At 46.4% G+C, this 21,837-nt stretch overlaps 1 protein-coding gene across 2 annotated transcripts in view; it reads left to right on the forward strand.

The window, feature by feature from the left end:
- LOC141162666 (uncharacterized) overlaps nucleotides 1–19,412 on the forward strand; it is a 61,188-nt gene extending 41,776 nt beyond the window's left edge. For both annotated transcript variants that reach the window (XM_073649012.1, XM_073649011.1), the window contains 2 exons: nucleotides 10,514–10,581; nucleotides 15,784–19,412. In XM_073649012.1, the coding sequence (XP_073505113.1) occupies nucleotides 10,514–10,581; nucleotides 15,784–16,106 (391 nt within the window). In that variant the 3' untranslated portion in view covers nucleotides 16,107–19,412. The remainder of the gene's footprint in view (nucleotides 1–10,513; nucleotides 10,582–15,783) is intronic.
- The last annotated feature ends 2,425 nt before the right edge of the window (nucleotides 19,413–21,837 follow it).

The following is a 21,837-nucleotide window of genomic DNA, read 5'->3' on the forward strand; positions in this document are numbered from 1 at the left end:
TCCACAGGTCTTCCCCATGCTGTTCCCATGTCTTTTCAGCACTGTATGCATGTGTTCGATGATGTGTCACACACCACATGGCCAGATAAGGTTGTAAAATGTTAAAATGACATTTCCCAGTGAATGCATTTGTCTTGGTTGAAAGCAATGCAAAAGTGCAAAAACGCATCAAAAACGCTACGTGTGAACATAGCCCAAGGTGTGGAGGAGCATTTTTATTTTTGGTTATTTATTTTGCCTTATATACAAGTCATTACCCTGGAAAGGATGCTCTTTAACATATTGTGACATGCAGAAGTAGTGCTGTTGCTTTAAAAGCATCCAGCAACTAGAAGGGTTAACACAGTCACAGGAGAAGGGGAGTGTTTTAGCAGAGCCCCAGGGGGATTGTGGGGAAGTTGTTTACTGTCTGACTAGAGCGATAGAGAAAGGTGGTGTGTGCTCTCTATCTGACAGAAGGCAAAGGAACAGAATTCAGGTCAGAAAGTAATCTAAACAAAGGTCAGTTAGACTCCCTGAGCTAACAGTGTGGAGTATTATCGGCCAGGAAGATAAGGACTGGAAGGAATCCTATCATAGAGATCATCTCCAATATCACCCCCCCTTCTCCATCTCCATGCCAGATAAAGAATGCTGTGTACTATTGAGTCCTTGTGAAGGAAAAGCCTGTGGTTGTGTATGCATTAAAACTGTGCTGTACTGTGCTACCGCAAAATAGACTGTGTATTGCTGTGCTGCAAAGGAGACTGTATTGTTATTATTGGAGCCTGTTGCGCAAAAATACATTTGCATTGCACTGGCCGTGCCTCATTAAATGTTACTGTTCTACCGTTTATAAAGACTCTTGTCAGATGTGTCTGGTCAGCAACTGAATCTATTATGTGCCTGAGAGAAGCTGCAGCCTATGGTCACCCTGAGTAATTGTTTCCCCAGGATTCCAAAGAATTCATGTAACCTGTCTCGCGCCTATCTGAACTTAGGCGGCGTGGGTGTAACATTGGTGGCCCATATGGGGAGTCCTGAGTGGGCATTAGCGTGTAGAGGGAGAAGAGGAAAAGTGTCTGGAAAACACAGCAGCACAGCACCTCAACTCAACTCTGCTACACCAGTTAAAGGGGACCAGCCCTAAAGAAAACTCACCTTCAGCAATGGATGTGGAAATACAAATGGACAGAATTAGTGAGCTGCTTCTTCAGTTAACCTGTGAAGAATTGAGAACAGTAGCAGAACACATAAAGATGTCAGAAGAACAGATTTCCAAAGCACACAACCGCAGGCAACTGTTAGCTGCCATTAATGCAAAAATGGATGAGCTGGGGGAGCAAGAAGCTGAAGACATCATGGGGACATTCCTTCAGGAACTAACAAAGTTTCTAACCAGGTTGAAGTAGGATGATGGAGGGGCGGCACCAATTACCAAAAGCGGGAATCTCCATCCACAGACTGAACTACAGGAATTGAAAGAACAGTTCAAAGCCCTAACAACAGCCCTGGAGGAATTGACTAAAACCTCTGAACGGGTGATAGACTCAGACAGGACCTTTAACCTGCTCGGGTTAGATAAATCAGGGAGACAGTCCTCTCAAACACCACAAATCACCATAAGGAAAGAATTCAAGATCCTGGGACAGATTGGAGAGTGTGAACAGAAAGAGAGACTGTCTTATAGGAACTTGTTGCACCAGATTGATGCATGCTTACAGAAAGACTACCAGCCAGATGAGATCATTGAGAGGGTGGTGAAAGCGTTTAGCCCAGGACTGAATCTCTGGAGTATGCTAGAAATGAAGAGTCAACTGACCTTGCAGCAGCTGAAGATGATTTTAAAAGGGCATTATAAAGAAGAGAGTACTTCAGAATTATTCCACCGACTCATTAACCTCTCACAGAAAAATAATTAATCACCCCAAAGTTTCTTGTTCAGAGCAATTGAACTGAAGGATAGACTGTTGTTTGCATCCAGAGATATAGAAGCGGAGGAGAAGTTTGATGCTGGACTAGTCCAGAAGTTCTTGAGATCGTTGGGAACGGGGTTAATCAGCAAAGATATTAAGTTACAGCTGAAACAGTACCTAGAAGATCCGGGCATTCTGGACGAAGTCCTAATTGAAAAAATGAATGAGGCCGCTAGTTTGGAGTCAAAGAGCGAACATAAGTTAAAGAAATGCTCTGCTCCTAAAATCACCAAAATGAGTCAGCTGAAGTTGGAGACCCCCAGTGGCCAGTCCGAAGATCATCATGGAGACCCTCCAGTGCCACCTCCGAGAGGGAACCTTAAATCCCCAACAAAAGAGAGGCCTGCCAGCGCTGACTGGGAGGAAGTAATAGGAGAACTGCGAGCCGAGTTGATTGAGGTAAAAAAGTTGATTAGTTCCAGGCCTGGATCTGAGGGATACTGGTTCTGGAGTGGGTTCCAAAACAGAAGATACTCGGCTTGTGAAGTGTGCTGTTCATCAAATCAGAGTATGGTGTGTGTCCACTGTCTAAGATGTGGTGAAGAAGGCCATTATGCCAAGGAATGCCAATGGTCACAGTCGTTTGGGTTAAAAGACGGGACGTTGCCAGTGCAGAGCGATTGGTAACCGCGACACGGAGGAGGCCCCAGAAGCAAATCCAAATCTTACCAAACCCCAGAACAGCGCAAGAGGTAAAACGGCTGCGTCAGTACTATCCCCAAGTGTGTTCCCTTCTACAACAGCTGCAAGGGAGACAGGGGCATCAGTTACTTAATGTCCAGAGCGGAGGTCAAACGATGTACTCCTGGGAGGAGGATTCCTCAGTCAGTAAAGATAGCCTCATCAGTCTAATCAGTGAAAGGTGCTTTATACAGTGCCAGCTAGATAGACTCCTAGTAAAAGCACTGTGGGATATAGGAGCCCAAGCGAGCCTTTTAAATGAAGAATGGAGAAGGCGCTACCTGCCACATACTTGCCTTTGGTCACTAAAAGAATTCTTGGGACCAGTGGAACTCCATGGTAAAGCCGTCAACTAAACCGAAATCCCTTTCATAGGCTGGGTGGAAGTGACTTTCCAACTCAGGGCCACGAAGAACAGCAACACCTTCGAGATTTTTGTACCTTTTCTTGTGGCCAGTGATCAGAACGTGGAAGAGGATTCTATTCTGGGTTATAATATAATCAGTGAGGTCATCATGAAACACAAGTCAGGGATGCTGGTGGTGGATGCAATCGCCACATCGCTCGCTGTAGCATCGGCGTCTCTGCCCCGCACTAGGCAGAGACGCCGTCCCTCTCACCTCCCCGCTTCTGGCGCGGCGTCCTCCAGCGCTTCTCTCCCCGCTGCTTCCGGCACGCGCTCCTTCCCCGGCAGTGTGCTTAGGGCGCGCGCGCTCCCCCTCTCTTAAAGGGACCGCGCGCGCCGTCCTAAGGAGTCCCCTGCCAATTGCCGGAGGACCTCCCATATTTAAGGCACCTCCTCCAAAATGGAGGTGCCCGAGCAATGTTGTTTGCACTGTGTCTCACCTGTGCTTCAGCCCTCATGTTCCGCTGCTAGCCTGACTTCTCGTCCTGCCTGCCAGCCTGTTACTTGCCTTGTCCGCCAGACCGCTCACCTGGGAGCGTCTACTAGCTACCTGCCTTGTCTGCCAGTCCGCTCACCTGGGAGCGTCCTTCAGTTACCTGCCTGTTACCTGCCTCATCAGTCTGACCGCTCACCTGGGAGCGTCCACCAGTTACTTGCCTGTTACCTGCCTTGTCTGCCAGACTGCACACCTGGGAGCGTCCACCAGTTACCTGCCTGTCTCCTGCCTCGTCTGTCAGCCCCCTCACCCGGAGAGGCAACCAGTTACCTGCCTGTTACCTGCTGTCTCCGTCAGCCCGCTCACCTGGGAGCGCCCGCCAGTTACCTGTCAGGTATCCGTCTCGCCTGTCTACCCAGAGACTGTCCTGGTCACTTGCCGTGACCACCTGCCTGTTTACCCAGAGACTGTCCCGGTCACTTGCCGTGACTACCTGTCTGTCTACCCAGAGACTGTCCCCGTCACTTGCCGTGACCACATGCCTGTCTACCCAGAGACTGTCCCCTCACCTGCCGTGACCACCTGCCCGTTTACCCAGAGACTGTCCCTGTCACTTGCTGTGACTACCTGCCTGCCTTCCCTGGGAGTTACATGCTTCCTTACAAGGACTTCCCCCTTGTACTGCAGCTCAGAGGTTCCACCTCCCGGACCCGTAACACTCGCCATACCCAGTGCCGTGGCGGAAAATGTGGTTCATAGAGTAAACAAAGCACAGAATACAATGGACCTAAAAGAAGTCAAGGTAGGCTTGAGCCCAACCATCATCCCTGCAAACCTAATGGTGGGGGTGAGGGGTGGAGTCCGGGTAGAACTGAGAAGAAAAGTCCAAAAAAGACTGTTTGTGCCAAAAGACTCCTCAGAACTTCTGGAAGGCCTAGTTCAAGGTGAGGCTGTGCTTACGATTCCTACTGGTGGGTTTGCTCGAGTGACAGTACAGGTGATGAATACTACGAAACCCAAAATTAGACCGGATCCAAAGACTGTGTTAGGTCACATCGAAACCGTTAAAACGGTATATCCAGCCAGTGTGAGACCAGCCCAGGGGTCTACAGTGAATTACTCTCGTCAACCGTGGAAACCTTCAAAAGGAGCCTGAAGACCCACCTCTTCCGACAAGCCTACAACCTGCGGTAACCACCGCTCCAACATACCGCTGCACGACCAGATCTACCCTCACCTACTGTATCCTCAGCCATTCCTTGTAGAGTTGAGCCCTCGCGGGCAGGGTCCTCGCGCCTCCTGTACCAGTTGCTGTCACATTGTGTTCAAGATTATTGTAATTGTTTTTGGTATGTATACCCCTTTTTCACATGTAAAGCGCCATGGAATAAATGGCGCTATAATAATAAATAATAATAATTCAGTTTCCCCACCAATGAACAGGAGTTGCCCAGGGGAGGAAAGTGCGCAACCGACCTCGGTATCCTGGGATCCCCCAGTACCCCTGGAACACTTGTGTGCTGAAGATCCAGCGGTAGCAAAACAGATGCTGAGAGAAGAGTGTCATACGTTCTCCAAAGATGACTCTGATATAGGCTGTATCCCGTCATTGCATTTGAAAATCAATTTGAAAGACACGAGCCCAGTAACCAGAAGTTACATGTCTCTGCCGAAATCATTACACCGTGAAGTGAAAGAGTATTTACAAGATCTAATCAACAGAGGTTGGGTCCAAAAGTCTAAGTCGTCTTATTCCTCTCCTATTGTCTGTGTTAGGAAGAAGGACGGTACATTGTGATTACCGGGAACTAAACCGAAAGTCAGTACCTGATCGACACCCGATACCAAAGATCCAAGATATGCTGGATAGCCTATCAGGAAGCACCTGGTTCTCTATCCTCGATCAGGGTAAGGCATACCACCAAGGGTTTGTCGAAGAGTTCGGTAGAACCTTGACAGCATTCATCACACTGTGAGGGTTATATGAGTGGATCCGCATACTGTTTGGGCTCAGTTCAGCTCCAGAAGAATTCCAGAGGAACATGGAGACATGTTTAGAATTATCGAGGGACGATATCTGCCAGCCATACTTAGATGACAATGTGGTACACAGCAAAACCTTTCGGAAGCATGTTGAACACGTGAGGACCGTATTACAACGGTATCAACAACACGGAGTTAAGTTGACCCCAAAGAGGTGTGAACTGTTCAAAGGTAAGTTCGATTTCTAGGGAAAATTGTGTCCGGAGAAGGATATACCATAGACCCAGCAGAAATCGCTCCGGTACTGGCCTTAAAAGACAAACGACCCTCTACCGTCGGGGAGTTGAGGCAGATATTAGGATTCCTCTCCTACTATTGTACTTACATTCTGAACTTCTCCAGGATTGCCGCCCCACTATACCTCCTCTTGGGGACAACGACAGAGACAACAACACCCATGGAGAAACGAAGAACGCGGGTTTCTTAAAAGAAACAACGCCGTGTTGTCCCAACAGCCAATTCTCTGGACAGCAGACCTCCAGGAGGTATTGGAAGAACTAATATACTGCCTGGTAAAACCACCCATCTTGGGATATCCTGATTTCAATCTACCATTTGTTCTTCATTGTGATGCTTTGCAAGTTGGACTGGGAGCTGCCCTGTATCAACATCAAGATGGAAAATTGAGAGTCATCGGTTATGGTTCTAGAAAGTTGACAGACGCCGAGAAGAATTACCATCTACATTCTAGAAAATTGGAGTCCCTGGCAATGAAATGGGCTATCTGTGAATGATTTAGAGATTATCTCTACTACAGCAAAGAGTTTGAGGTATACATTGACATCAACCCTTTGACCTATGTCCTCACTACAGCCAAACTTAATGCAACGGGTCAGAGATGGGTCGCTGAACTAGCTGACTTCAATTTCAGCATCAAGTACAGGCCAGGAAAATGCAATGCGGATGCTGATGGATTGCCAAGAATGCCACTAGAGCCTGAGGAGTTCATGCAAGAATGCTCGGAGGAAGTCAGTCTGGAAGCAATTGAGAGCACCACCCAAGCAGTACAAGGTTATCAGGAGGAATACACACCATTGTGGTGTCCATTGACGGTGGAATCCACCATAAAAGCGAGGGAACAAGATCACCCCCGGTCTATTCAACAACTACCAAAAGGGAAAATCCATAGAGCACAATGGAAAGATCAGATAATTGGTAGAATACTACTTTATGTGGACCAAAATCAGTTTCCAAGTAAACGGAAGAGAGACAATGAGTCACCAGCAGTATTTGTTTTAATTAAAGAATGGATGAAGCTCTACCTCAGTGGAGACGGTATCCTGTATCATAAAAGAGGACAAAACCGGCCTTTGGTACTACCCAGAGTATTCCGTAGGTTGGTCTTCAAACAACTTAATGAAAACATGGGACACCTGGGAGTGGAAAGGACAACAAATTTGATCCGTGAACGTTTCTTCTGGTCGTATATGCAGAGAGATATTGAGAGGTACGTGATCAGAGAGTGTGGATGTCTGAAAGCTAAACATCCCAACACATCAACCCTTGCACCCATGGGCAACATCCAAACTACATATCTGTTTTAGATGGTCTCAATAGACTTTCTACATCTCGAGACGTGCAAGGGTGGTTTTGAATACATCTTGGTGGTGATGGACCATTTCACTCGATTTGCTCAAGCATATGCCACCACCAATAAATCCGGTCGAACAGCGGCAGAGAAGATCTTCAATGATTTTGTTTTGAAGTTTGGATTCCCTACGAGGTTACGACCAAGTAAGAGAATTTGAGAACCAGCTCTTTGCCAAGCTAGGAAAGTACTGTAGAATTCAGAGATCTCACACAACACCCTATCACCCAGAGGGTAATGGACAAGTGGAACGTTTTAACCGGACATTATTGTCGATGTTGCGCACTTTAACAGCTGATGAGAAGAAAGACTGGAAGAGTCCTCTGTCAAAAGTGGTACATGCCTATAACTGTACAAAGAGCGATGCAACGGGTTATTCACCCTTTTTTCCTATTGTATGGACGATCGTCAAGACTGGCAATCGAAATCATGTTCGATACTCCGGTGTCAGAGACTTACAGAACGTATCCAGAGTATGTTCGGAAATGGAAGGAACGGATGACAGAGGCATACAACATAGCGTCCAAAGTGGTTACGCAAGGACAGAGCAAGAGTAAGGAGTACTATGATCGAAAATGTTACAGAGCAGAATTGGCACCGGGAAGCCGGGTGCTAGTCAAGAACGTACGTGAGAAAGGCGGTCCAGGAAAACTTCATTCATACTGGGAAGACAAGGTGTATGTGGTTGTAAGGAGGAAAGCTGATGACAGCCCAGTGTATGAAATCTGATTGGAAACGGGAGACAAGAAAACCAGAATGGTCCATCGGAATTTACTACTACCCTGTGATTATCTCCCACCACAACAAGTCTTCCTAGAAGTAGACTGACATCAACCGAGATCGACTAAGGTACCACCACAGACTGAAGCTCCGGAGGTGGATAGTGACCTTGAAAGTTCTGATGGAGAAGAACACACCGTTGTATTTCTTGGACGAGCAAGGAGAATGATGTATCATCCTCAGGAGAGTGAACGAAGTACTGAGGCTCCAGAGTTTGTACCAAGGAGTACAGATGAAGTCCAATTCAGATCTGATGATCGAACACCGGCCCCTGCAGAGACCGATCGACACTCAGAAGGAGCGGAATTACCTGACCGTGTGGAAACAAGCGACTCAAAAGTACAGGAACTTACAGAGGCAGCTCCAAGAGCATCTGAGGAAGCACGGGAAATGAGTGCAGTGGAAGAAACTTCTGTGACCGAAGCGCCCGTGGTCTCGGAGGAGCAACCCACCAGGAGGATGTCGACTCAAGAAGTGAGGAGGCCCGTGATGCTGACGTTTGAGACACTTGGTGAACCAAGTCAAGTGCCAAGGACTGTCAACTGGAAACAGGTATCTCTGCCTGCGGACCATGTAAGCCCACTTGAGTGGTATTCACCACCGACAGGCAGTATGGAAGATGTTGCCTGGTGGAAAGACTTGTTTTTATGCTTTGATTTTCCTTAAAAAACTTTTTAGAAACAATGAACTGTTAAAGCATAAAGAGAGGGAGCTGGATGCAGACATACGAAAAGCTCCAGCTAAAGAGATGCTGATTGTTTTAATTGTGTTACTTGTTTATTTCTTACAGGCGTCCTACAAGAAAAAGGTCGTAAGATTAGGTTGTTATCAATGTTTATGAACGTCATACCAATTTGACCATGCCAATTTGTATATAAAGTTATCCAACTTTCATCACTGTCTCAGAATTGGTCAGATTGACCAATTAAGACGAATGTCGAGGACGACATTTAAAAAGGAGGGAAGAGTGTGACATGCAGAAGTAGTGCTGTTGCAGAGTGTGACATGAAGAAGTAGTGCTGTTGCAGAGTGTGACATGCAGAAGTAGTGCTGTTGCTTTAAAAGCATCCAGCAACTAGAGGGGTTAACACAGTCACAGGAGAAGGGGAGTGTTTTTTAGCAGAGCCCCAGGGGGATTGTGGGGAAGTTGTTTACTGTCTGACTAGAGCCAAAGAGAAAGGTGGTGTGTGCTTTGTATCTCACAGAAGGCAAATGAACAGAATTCAGGTCAGAAAGGAAGCTAAACAAAGGTCAGTTAGACTCCCTGAGCTAACAGTGTGAAGTATCTGCCAGGAAGATAAGGACTGGAAGGAATCCTATCATAGAGATTATCTGCCTCATCACACCCTCCCCCCCCTCCATCTCCATGCCAGATAAAGAATGTTGTGTACTATTGAGTCCTTGTGAAGGAAAAGCCTGTGGTTGTGTATGCATTAACACTGTGCTGTACTGTGCTACCGGATAATAGACTGTGTATTGCTGTGCTGCACAGGAGACTGTACTGTTATTACTGGAGCCTGTTGCTCAAAGAGACCTTTGCATTACACTGGCCGTGCCTCATTAAATGTTACTGTTCTACCGTGTATGAAGACTCTTGTCAGATGTGTCTGGTCAGCAACTGAATCTATCGTGTGCCTGAGAGAAGCTGCAGCACATGGTCTATGGTCGCCCTGAGTAACGGTTTCCCCAGGATTCCAAAGAATTCATGTAATACCGGTCTCGCCCCTATCTGAACTTAGGCAGCGTGGGTGTAACAATAGTTCCCAGGAAAATCCATTTTGGTTTCGTTTTGTTATGTTTTATTGTGAGTCCGTAAAAGTGGTGTAATATCTCTGACCATGTTGTTGACAGCAGTGACCTGGGAGTCAGAAATGCTTCCAGGGGTCTTCCCCATGCTGTCCCCATGTCATTTGAGCACTCTTCCCATCGATTTGGGCAATTTGTATGCCCTCTGCAGACCGCCGGGGGGAGCCGCCTGAAAAATGCTCGAGTTTCCCATAGACTAACATTGGGCTCGTTGCTCGGGTCAAGCACCCGAGTATTCCAATGTGCTTGACCCGAGCATCGAGCACCCGAGCATTTTAGTGCTCGCTCATCACTAATTACAAACTGTCAGGATTCTGCAGTCCAGCTACACTGGGGACTGCCCTGGAGTAGCACCTGACGTCTATCGGCAGCCCAGCCTATCCTCACCATCAGAGGCTCTAGAGAAGACCTGGTAGACACTTAGTCATGTCCCCTCCAGGGTAAGTCCGGTCCATGGCACAGTGAGTCCACACCCTCCAGCGTTACAGATACTTACATTTTCCTTGGGCTGTGTTTGCATTAATAGAACACTTGAAGAGGGTCAGATACAGTCCTAGGAGACCTCAGAGTGTTACATACGTCTCTTCAGGGCAACTAGATGATTTACAATATTCGCTGCTTATCTATTTTTTTTTTAAAAAAGCAACAAAGTTGGAGAACTAGACTTTCCAAACATCTCTTTATAAATGTGATAATTGGAATTTATATACAAATTATAATGATAATTATCATTATTAATAATAATATTAATAATAGTGGTAATAATAACTGGTATTTCTATGCAGATGAATCACTGTGACGTTCTTCTTCTCTTCTAGCGCTGACTGTCTGATTGTCGATGTCAATGAGATGAAAGAGATTCTTATTGCTGCCAGAAATATCACAGGTACCGTCCTCTGTGGTCACTGTATAAGCGCCAATCCTCTGATCCCCCGGCCACCAATCACTACCACTGCACCAATCAATGACAATTTACCAATGAATAGCAATACACCAATCAACATGATCACAACAACCAACTCACTAAGCAATAACAGCGCGTCAATCAATGCAAATGGTTACTCGCCTGCTCTGTCTTCAGAGCTGATCCCCTTTATTTCTGCAGCTTCTATCTCTGCATTCATGCACATTGGATTACTACAGTCACCTGGTCACATCTCTGAGGTCACCTTGTTGGGCCTTTTAGGACTGTTCAGACAGGATACTTGTGACCTGAGCATTGACACAGGGACACACACTGCTTGTATGTGTGTCCTTAATGCTCTATTGCCACTTAGCTCTGCTACAACTTATTCCAAGTGTATCATTGACAAACATCCCTCTGCTGTATCTGACCGCTGTCCACACATTCAGCTCAGCTTCAACCAGGTGCCTTACTGCTGTCCCAGCTGCGCTGTTCCAAGGTTCTGACTGCACATTCAGCTCTGCTATAACCAGGTGCCTTACTGCTGTCCCAGCTGAGCTGTTCCAAGGTTCTGACTGCACATTCAGCTCTGCTATAACCAGGTGCCTTACTGCTGTCCCAGCTGAGCTGTTCCAAGGTTCTGACTGCACATTCAGCTCTGCTATAACCAGGTGCCTTACTGCTGTCCCAGCTGTGCTGTTCCAAGGTTCTGACTGCACATTCAGCTCTGCTATAACCAGATGCCTTAATGCTGTCCCAGCTGTGCTGTTCCAAGGTTCTGACTGCACATTCAGCTCTGCTATAACCAGGTGCCTTACTGCTGTCCCAGCTGTGCTGTTCCAAGGTTCTGACTGCACATTCAGCTCTGCTATAACCAGATGCCTTAATGCTGTCCCAGCTGCGCTGTTCCAAGATTCTGACTGCACATTCAGATCTGCTATAACCAGATGCCTTACTGCTGTCCCAGCTGATCTGTTCCAAGGTTCTGACTGCACATTCAGCTCTGCTATAACCAGGTGCCTTACTGCTGTCCCAGCTGCGCTGTTCCAAGGTTCTGACTGCACATTCAGCTCTGCTATAACCAGGTGCCTTACTGCTGTCCCAGCTGCGCTGTTCCAAGGTTCTGACTGCACATTCAGCTCTGCTATAACCAGGTGCCTTACTGCTGTCCCAGCTGCGCTGTTCCAAGGTTCTGACTGCACATTCAGCTCTGCTATAACCAGGTGCTTTACTGCTGTCCCAGCTGTGCTGTTCCAAGGTTCTGACTGCACATTCAGCTCTGCTATAACCAGGTGCCTTACTGCTGTCCCAGCTGCGCTGTTCCAAGGTTCTGACTGCACATTCAGCTCTGCTATAACCAGGTGCCTTACTGCTGTCCCAGCTGCGCTGTTCCAAGGTTCTGACTGCACATTCAGCTCTGCTATAACCAGGTGCCTTACTGCTGTCCCAGCTGTGCTGTTCCAAGGTTCTGACTGCCCATTCAGCTCTGCTTTAACCAGGTGCCTTACTGCTGTCCCAGCTGTGCTGTTGCAAGGTTCTGAATGCACATTCAGCTCTGCTATAACCAGGTGTCTGACTGCCAACTAAGCTCTGCTGTTCCTGGGTGCAGTATGCACACTCAGGCTGGCTCCTACCTCGATATAGAACTATTTGTCTCAACTGTTAGAAGGGGCTGTCCACATATTTTGTCTCTGCTACCAGAAGATCTATGTTGGTATCCTCTGCATGGCTAATATTGTTCCTGTCCAGCATATCTATCTCTTCTGGTCCTTGCTTTCCCATATGCCCACCAGCATGTCCAATTTCAGTGCATCAGTGCTGTTGGTCCATACTGCTCACTCTATCCTGAGCTTAATACGTGCTATACACATTATCAATTCTGGATTTAAGGAGTATTCTGAGGTTGTCTTTTGAGCTGCTCCGAGCTATGTAGGCTCCTTAAAGTCTCCTTACATCCTAATATCTGATGGGGTGGGCACTCTTCCCCCTTGAGTGACAGTTCTGGTGAGTAGCAGAGCTGTAGTATTAGTAGAACTATAAAGCTCTGCACAAGCTCTGCTGTAACACATTCAGCTATCAGTGATTTATTCTAGTCTATGCTGTTACTAGTGTACTTACACATAGAGATAACAGGGCATTTGAACAAGCACACAGCTCCATACAGTGAGAGCTGTGATGCTGGATGCCGAATATTGTAAATCTACAGGAGTCATAAAAGCAAGATTTATAACAGCAGCTTGTCAGGAGCTGAGACGAAAGGAGGGAGGATACTTTATTTTGTGGAACAATTTCAATGGTGCCAACACTTTTGGCCATGACTGTACATAAAAAATCAAATCACCCCCTTTACCCTAGTTAACAATAAAGAAGTATTAAAAAAGTACAAAAGAAACACATTTGGTATCAACTTGTCCAGAAAAGTCAGATCTATTTAAATCTAAAATTAATTACCTGATCTGTAAAAACTAAAGGAAAAAAAAATATATATATATTGAACGTCAGAATTGTGGGTTTTTGGTCACCACAATTCCACAAAAAATGTGATCAAAGTGTCATATTTTTCACCTCAAAAAAAGAACGAAAAAGGAAATTTAGTATCAATGTAAATGTACGGACTAGTGATGAGTGAGTGTGCTCACCACTGATCGATACTCAATCGAGCATCGGGGTGCTCGGCTACGCTCGCTCGTTATTCCATTGAGCATCGCGGGTGTTCGAGCGCCATGCTGGAGTCCCCGCCCCGCAGGTTTTGTGACTGTTAGACAGCTACTAAACATGTGCGGATTGCCTGCCATACACGGTAATGCCATAGCCATGTCTATCAGAACCAATAAATAAACAATTTTAAAAAATGACGTGGGGTCCCCTGCATTTTTGATAACCAACAAAGGTAAAGCAGACAGCAGCGGGCTGATATTATTAGGCTAGGAAGCTCCATGGTTATTGGGCCCTTCCCAGCCTAAAAATGCAAACTTGCAGCCACCCCAGAAATGGAGCAATGGAGATGCGCCAATTTGGGCGTTTTGCCCTGCTTTTCCCGATTGCCCTGATGCGATGGCAATCAGGGTAATATTTTTGGGGGTGGATGTCAGCTGGGTTAAAGCCCAGGGGTTAGTAATGGAGAGGCGACTATCAGACACATCCAATACTAGCTCACTAATAAAAAATAAAAACACACAGACTCAGAAAAAAACAAACACTTTACTTGAATAAAGACTCCCCGACACTGTCCCTTGTTCACCAATTTATTATCAAAAATGTTCCCACGAAGTTCCATTGAAGTCCACGCTCCCAAAATGCAGTTCTGGTGACTGTGAATAGCAGTAAAGTGACCGCTATTTATTGGCGCCAGGTAGTGACAGCAACTCTCATCAGAGCTGCCGGATCAACGCTGGAGCATCTAATGGATGCGCCAAATCTCGATAATTCTGCTTTACCTTGGCTGGTTTTCAAAAATATTGTGAAGGGGGGACCCCATATGTTTTATTTAATATATTTATTTATTTAACCAATAAAAGGATAATAATTTTTTATTTTGGCGGCAAATTTAAACACGCTCTCCGGTCCTAACACGGTTTGCTGATTGGTCGCTGCCGCAGGCACGATATTGGCACCATATTGGCGCCAAATTTAAACACCGCTCTGCTGATTGCGCCCGGTCGACCGCATATGACGCACCCCCTGGGCTGTGGTGTACTCGGCAGCCGGGCCTCTAGTTGCTGGGGATTATCACGGTAGCTGGCCCGGTCCATGACCCAGGGCGGTCAGTAAAAAGGGGAATATTTATAAGGGATTTAAAGTGTTTGTGACGCCACCTGTGGAATGCAGCTAAGGAGTGCTGCCGCTGCGGAGCAGTTCTCTGGAGCTGGTGTTACGGCAGCAGGGATGGTGTGGCTCTCCACAGGTAGAGCTAGCTCCAGGGCAGCGTGGGGTGTAATGGATGGTGGTGCAGGGGAGAGACTGCAGGACGGTCCCGGAGGAAAGACGGGCACTCACACGGGGGTAAGCTTCAGTACCTTTACTGGTGACGATGCAGGCAAGGTCCAGGGTACTCCGGGTGAAGGGCGCACTTTTGGACTCTCCCCAGTGAGCGGGTATAGGGCCTCCTGATCCGTTGTTTTACTCGCTAAGCTTCTGGCCTGCCTGGAACTAGGCCTAGCTTGGTTACTGTCTCTCTCTCTCCCTTGCGCCTGCTGACCTGGTGATAGGGCTTTTTCTTGGAGATCACTCTCCCTGGACGCTGGGGCCTCCGTGACTCCTAGCCCTGGTACTGAGGTCAGCATTTCGCAAACCTGGGACCTGTAGTCCTCCAGGGATTCCGGTGGTTCCTACTGGGTATGAAGGGTCCCTGTAGGCGCGGACCCGGTGTCCGGTATATATATCTTGGGGTGAGCCTGGTATGCTCCTCTGCCCCCTCGCTACTTCTTCCTTCTCCTCTCGCCTTCAGCCCACTCAGGGCCCTCACTAGGCCTTCACACGTGCTGTAGGCCTTGGCTTGCCTAAGCACAGCAGCCAGCTTGCTGCCTCTTCGCTGCTCTCTTAGCGTCAGCACGCTCTCTGCTCATCTCTGAGCTCTGTCCCTCTCTGTGTCTGAGAGACTAACTAACTAACTCACTAGCTGCCTGGCTCCACCCTCCCTATATGTATCCCTAACGGGCTCCCTCTGCTGGTCTGAGGTGGCAGGGTGGAGGTGTGTGAATGTGCGAGGGCCTCTTGTGGAGAAGTCCATCCATGCACCCTTCTGGGTTCTGTGGCACCAATGCACAGCAGGGCGCCACACATACATATTCTAGAATACCCGATGCGTTAGAATCGGGCCACCATCTAATGTATATCTATATATATATATATATATATATATATATATATATATATATATATATATATATATATATATATATATATATATATAATGTGTGCATTTTGCGCATTTATATATTTATGACTTTTACTTGTGTATGTTTGTGTCTCGCACATGATTAGAATATGTATGTGGCTCGTATATGTTGTGTAGTGGATGTTGGTTGTGGTTTCTCGTGTGCTTTTTAGCTCTTCTCTTCTGCTTTGTACATACTCTGCACATTACAGCCCTTGTGTTGGAGTCTTCTCCATAGATATGGTGGGACGTGGAGACTCCTCGTATGTCTGGTACAGTAGAGGTGACTAATTCTACTTCTCTCCTAGGACTCTTCCCGACTGTGGTTCTGACCCATGAGCTTAGTAAGAACCTGTCAGAAGTTAAGGAGTCGTTCCGAACGATGGGAGCGAAGAACATGTTCTCTCTGGAAAACTACACAGTTGAAGACAGCAGGAAGACCCGGGGGAAACATGAGACCATCCTAAAGTGTCTTCAGGAGATCATTAAAGATGTGGAGTTCCAGATGCTGGAGGAACGCGACGCCATCAGTGAGAGAATTAACCGGAAAAGGTTCTTGCTGGAATTCGCACACAGGAGAGACATGGAACAAAAACAGGAAAAGGAGAAGCGTCTATGTTTTATTCTGTAGGGGAACAGTGGTCCTATTATTGACCAACTATACGAGGTGGAAGGTGACAGATGCCTCTATAGGAAAAAAAAAGTTATTCTGGGTAAAACAAAGTGATTAACATAAAACTGAACACATGAAAAAGTAAAAAAACATGAATGACGTAGTATCAAAAAAAGTATAAAAGCCTCCAATCACAACAAAGTTGACCTCATATGGATGACTCCTCCTTGTGACCAGCCTTTTTGTTTTTTGTAGCTGGCATTGGGGGATGTTCACCATTATCCACCGGTCTTTCCCAAAATGGTTTCATTACGAGCTTTCTCTACCCCATTTCAGAGGCCGGTCTGAGCACATGGAGAGGTGAACTATTGGAGTTAGAGATCATCAATATGTGGAGGTCACCTTGTCGTGGTCATAAGATTTCACACTTTTTGATAACTTTTTTTTTTTAACCAAGAACCTTACGTATCATACGTGTACAGTATTGGTGGAGTTTATGTATTCATTAGTCGCACCATGTATATGTTAGTATATTAACTACATCGTGTATTTGTGCACCTTTGCATAAATGTAATACTAAAGGTGTGCGGGTCCTTTTTGTTTTATTGTAACTTGAAAAAGCAAGTGCACCTAATGTAATGCTTATCTGTTTCTACCGTTTGTGGCTCTATCGGTGTCAGTTCGTCTGACACGCAGAAGAACAATTGGGATATGAGTAACGAAAAGAGTAAAACTGAATTCCCAGATACATAAATTAAATCTATGAATAAAAGTAAGTGCCCCCTCTGATGGATTAAACTCCATTTCAACAGATCAGATGATGAGGACCTTTGAGGAAGCACGTTCTTCCTATCTCATCGCCTTGTGTTGGTGACATTTGCCTTATTACCGGACCTGGATGCACAGATCTCTGACTCTTTTAGATGCCGATATGTCTGGAGGGAGACGTATAAAGACATCGAGATGCATGACCTCCTCCTGCATGCCGCTCTCACCATACCACAGTGCAGGAGGTGACCATTAGAGAGTGAGGTACACGTAATATTTACATGGGGTTTACAAGAGAAGATCACAACTGTCCAGGAAGACCATCCGGAGCACTCAAGATGCTGTAATGTTAGAAGCCATAATGATCTTCTACTGTAAGCTCTCACCACCACTGAGGTCACAGTGCAGGAGGTGACCATTAGAGAGTGAGGTACACGTAATATTTACATGGGGTTTACAAGAGAAGATCACAACTGTCCAGGAAGACCATCCGGAGCACTCAAGATGCTGTAATGTTAGAAGCCATAATGATCTTCTACTGTAAGCTCTCACCACCACTGAGGTCACAGTGCAGGAGGTGACCATTAGAGAGTGAGGTACACGTAATATTTACATGGGGTTTACAAGAGAAGATCACAACTGTCCAGGAAGACCATCCGGAGCACTCAAGATGCTGTAATGTTAGAAGCCATAATGATCTTCTACTGTAAGCTCTCACCACCACTGAGGTCACAGTGCAGGAGGTGACCATTAGAGAGTGAGGTACACGTAATATTTACATGGGGTTTACAAGAGAAGATCACAACTGTCCAGGAAGACCATCCGGAGCACTCAAGATGCTGTAATGTTAGAAGCCATAATGATCTTCTACTGTAAGCTCTCACCACCACTGAGGTCACAGTGCAGGAGGTGACCATTAGAGAGTGAGGTACACGTAATATTTACATGGGGTTTACAAGAGAAGATCACAACTGTCCAGGAAGACCATCCGGAGCACTCAAGATGCTGTAATGTTAGAAGCCATAATGACCTTCTACTGTAAGCTCTCACCGCTACTGAGGTCACAGTGCAGGAGGTGACCATTAGAGAGTGTGGTACACGTAATATTTACATGGGGTATACAAGAGAAGATCACAACTGTCCAGGAATACCATCCGGAGCACTCAAGATGCTGTAATGTTAGAAGCCATAATGACCTTCTACTGTAAGCTCTCACCGCTACTGAGGTCACAGTGCAGGAGGTGACCATTAGAGAGTGAGGTACACATAATATTTACATGGGGTTTACAAGAGAAGATCACAACTGTCCAGGAAGACCATCCGGAGCACTCAAGATGCTGTAATGTTAGAAGCCATAATGATCTTCTACTGTAAGCTCTCACCACCACTGAGGTCACAGTGCAGGAGGTGACCATTAGAGAGTGGGGTAAACATAATATTTACATGGGGTTTACAAGAGAAGATCACAACTGTCCAGGAAGACCATCCGGAGCACTCAAGATGCTGTAATGTTAGAAGCCATTATGACCTTCTACTGTAAGCTCTCACCACTACTGAGGTCACAGTGCAGGAGGTGACCATTAGAGAGTGAGGTACACGTAATATTTACATGGGGTTTACAAGAGAAGATCACAACTGTCCAGGAAGACCTTCCGGAGCACTCAAGATGCTGTAATGTTAGAAGCCATTATGACCTTCTAGTCTAAGCTCTCACCACTACTGAGGTCACAGTGCAGGAGGTGACCATTAGATAGGGTGATACACATAATATTTAAATAGGGTTTACAAGAGAAGACCACCTATGTCCAATTAGTTTAGCAGAACACAAGATGCTGGAAAATGTCTCTATGAAGCTAAAACTTCATCCTACAAGAAGCTGCCATCATTTCTGGGGTCACAGTACAGGGGATGATGGTTATAGAAGGAGCTCGCCCCTAGATGAGGGGTGGCAGAAGGAGACCACCATAGTCCAGGGAGACCCTACTGGAGAACTCAAGAGTCAGGACCTCCTCCTACTCCAAGAAGATATTCTGCACAATTGAAGATCAAATACTGATATGTCCACGTACAGTACAAACGTTACAGGGGGTGCACATACTTTGTCCTGTGGCTTTATAGCAATTTATAAAGTCAGAATTGTAAATGCTGTTCGCAATGATCATTCTGATTATTGTGGCTTTTCTCGGCTCCTTCCCTTTATAAAGACCCCATTTTCTTGGTCAGTAATCAGAATCTTTTCTTTATAATCTTTCTGTGATGACAATTGTCTCCCCTGGTTTCATGCAGAGCTTGTATCATATCTTAACAAGTAGCGCTGCAGTGTAAAGCATGGAAGGGGAATAGCTCAGCAGCGGGATCATCAGGCGCAGTAGACGGTGCGGCTCTGTTGGCGTCGCCCTTGGTATTTTGATGCTTCTGTTCATATCATTTGCAGTGATTTTCTTCTTGACTTACTGTGTGGAAACCATCAGCCAGCTGCTGTTATCAGTTCTGCTCGTATCATACATGACGTGCTTTGTATTATACTCTGGATCACAGTGGAGAAATAAATCTGGAGGTAACGTGTGAGCGTCGTGTGTCGTCCGTATTGTCGTCTGCTGTGTCTGTGCAGGAGACTCGGAGCCTCGGCTGCAGCCGTCACCTCTGTCAGATGTCAGTGTCGTCAGACGGAGCAGATAGGCCGCAGTGCACATGTGACAACAGTGTCCATCATCACCAGGCCGCTGACAGTCGCTGCACCTGCAGCCTCGGTGGATATGTTATTTGGGGCAGTACAAGTAGGTGCTAGGATGTGAGATCCTGTAAGCGGCAGCGCACCCCGTGCAGGAGGCTGATCACACACGGACGAGGTGACCTAGGAAGATATTTTTGGGGTTGGTATTTTGCAAGGCTCTTATCACTTCCTGTACATCCACATCTGTAGTAGAGTATATTCTGTCAGGAAGTTTTTGCTCTCCCATCTGAAAGCAGTATGGTGTCGGGGTAGAGACCCTGATTCCAGTGATGTATCACTTACTAGGCAGCTTGCTGCAGTATTGGTAAAATCTCTTTTTTATTTGCTGCAGAACTAGCAGAGCTCTGAATGCTGAGCTCTGTTTAGCCCCGCCCACAATGCTGATTGGCAGCTTCCGGTGTGCACTATGCATAGGCAGAAAGCTGCTAATCAGTAGTGTGGACAGGGTTACACAGAGTTTATGAATATGGAGGATACAGAGCAGCAGGTTTACCATTTCTCTAGTGATAATCTCATGCTGAGAAAACTGCAGCAAGCAGCCAAGTAAGTGACTCATCGCTGGAATCAGGGTCTCTGCCCCGACATCGTGCTGCTCTCAGATTACATTGGAAAAACCTGATAACAGATTCCGTTTAAAACTTCTTCCACGTTCCTTTGCTTACATTGTTTCTTTGTCTTCATATACTGCAGAAATATAATTACACAGAGGCGTTTACAGCAGGCGCATTATCAATCAAGGGCATGAAGAGAAGACAAAGGAACAATGTAACTCCATGTGACAGTGACTGAAGAAAAAGTCGGTGCTCCGTCCTCCAGGATGAACTTGTTTAAAAAATCATGTGCAGAGAAAACGTTTAGAAAAATACGGATCAGAACATCTTCTTTTGCTTCAGGACTACATGGAACATTGTTACATTGTTTCTTTGTCTTTCAGGGGTCTTATGTCTTCTCCTCATGCCCTTGACTGATAATGAGCCTGCTGTAAACACCTCTGGTTATATTTCTGCAGTTTCCTCACCTCCTTTTTTGTGACCGATCACTTGTGATCTGTATCAATAGTAAGTTACCTTCCAAACACAAAGTTGTGAAAAGATTCTCACCCGAAGGCGATGGCCGAAGTGTCTTTGTCTCTTTGTGGACGGAATCTCTGTTTTCTTGAACCTACTCTTGTTTCTCAGGTCTCGTTCTTTGCGATGTGTAAGACTCTAATCTCTTTCCGTGCGCGGCTTCTGCCCGGTCCAAAAACAAAATGTCATTCGTGCAAAGTTCTAAAAGTTGTTGCATTTTTGTTATATATATAAAATCTCTGGAACGAAAAATAATCTAAAGGGAAGAAGACGCTCAAGCCGGGAAAGGTGCTGAGATTTCTACTTTTCCCACATGGAAGAATTTGCCGAACTCTATTGGACGCCTCTACAACTGCAGACATTGCATCTGACGTTTCACCTGCAGACGTTGCATCTGACGTTTCACCTGCAGACGTTGCATCTGACGTTTCACCTGCAGACGTTGCATCTGACGTTTCAGCTGCAGACGTTGCATCTGACGTTTCAGCTGCAGACGTTGCATCTGACGTTTCACCTGCAGACGTTGCATTTGACGTTTCACCTGCAGACGTTGCATCTGACGTTTCACCTGCAGACGTTGCATCTGACGTTTCACCTGCAGACGTTGCATCTGACGTTTCACCTGCAGACGTTGCATCTGACGTTTCACCTGCAGACGTTGCATCTGACGTCTCACCTGCAGACGTTGCATCTGACGTTTCACCTGCAGACGTTGCATCTGACGTTTCACCTGCAGACGTTTGCATCTGACGTTTCATCTGCAGACGTTGCATCTGGCGTCTCACCTGCAGACGTTGCATCTGACGTTTCACCAGCAGACGTTTGCATCTGACGTTTCATCTGCAGACGTTTGCATCTGACGTTTCATCTGCAGACGTTGCATCTGACGTTTCACCTGCAGACATTGCATCTGACGTTTCACCTGCAGACGATGCATCTGACGTTTCACCTGCAGACGTTGCATCTGACGTTTCACCTGCAGACGTTGCATCTGACGTTTCACCTGCAGACGTTGCATCTGACGTTTCACCTGCAGACGTTGCATCTGACGTCTCACCTGCAGACGTTGCATCTGACATTTCACCAGCAGACGTTTGCATCTGACGTTTCACCTGCAGACATTGCATCTGACGTTTCACCTGCAGACATTGCATCTGACGTTTCACCTGCAGACGATGCA

Source organism: Phyllobates terribilis, unplaced genomic scaffold (assembly GCF_046119375.1).
Source record: "Phyllobates terribilis strain yellow unplaced genomic scaffold, ASM4611937v1 Scaffold_9__5_contigs__length_417890890, whole genome shotgun sequence".
Lineage (NCBI taxonomy): Eukaryota > Metazoa > Chordata > Amphibia > Anura > Dendrobatidae > Phyllobates > Phyllobates terribilis.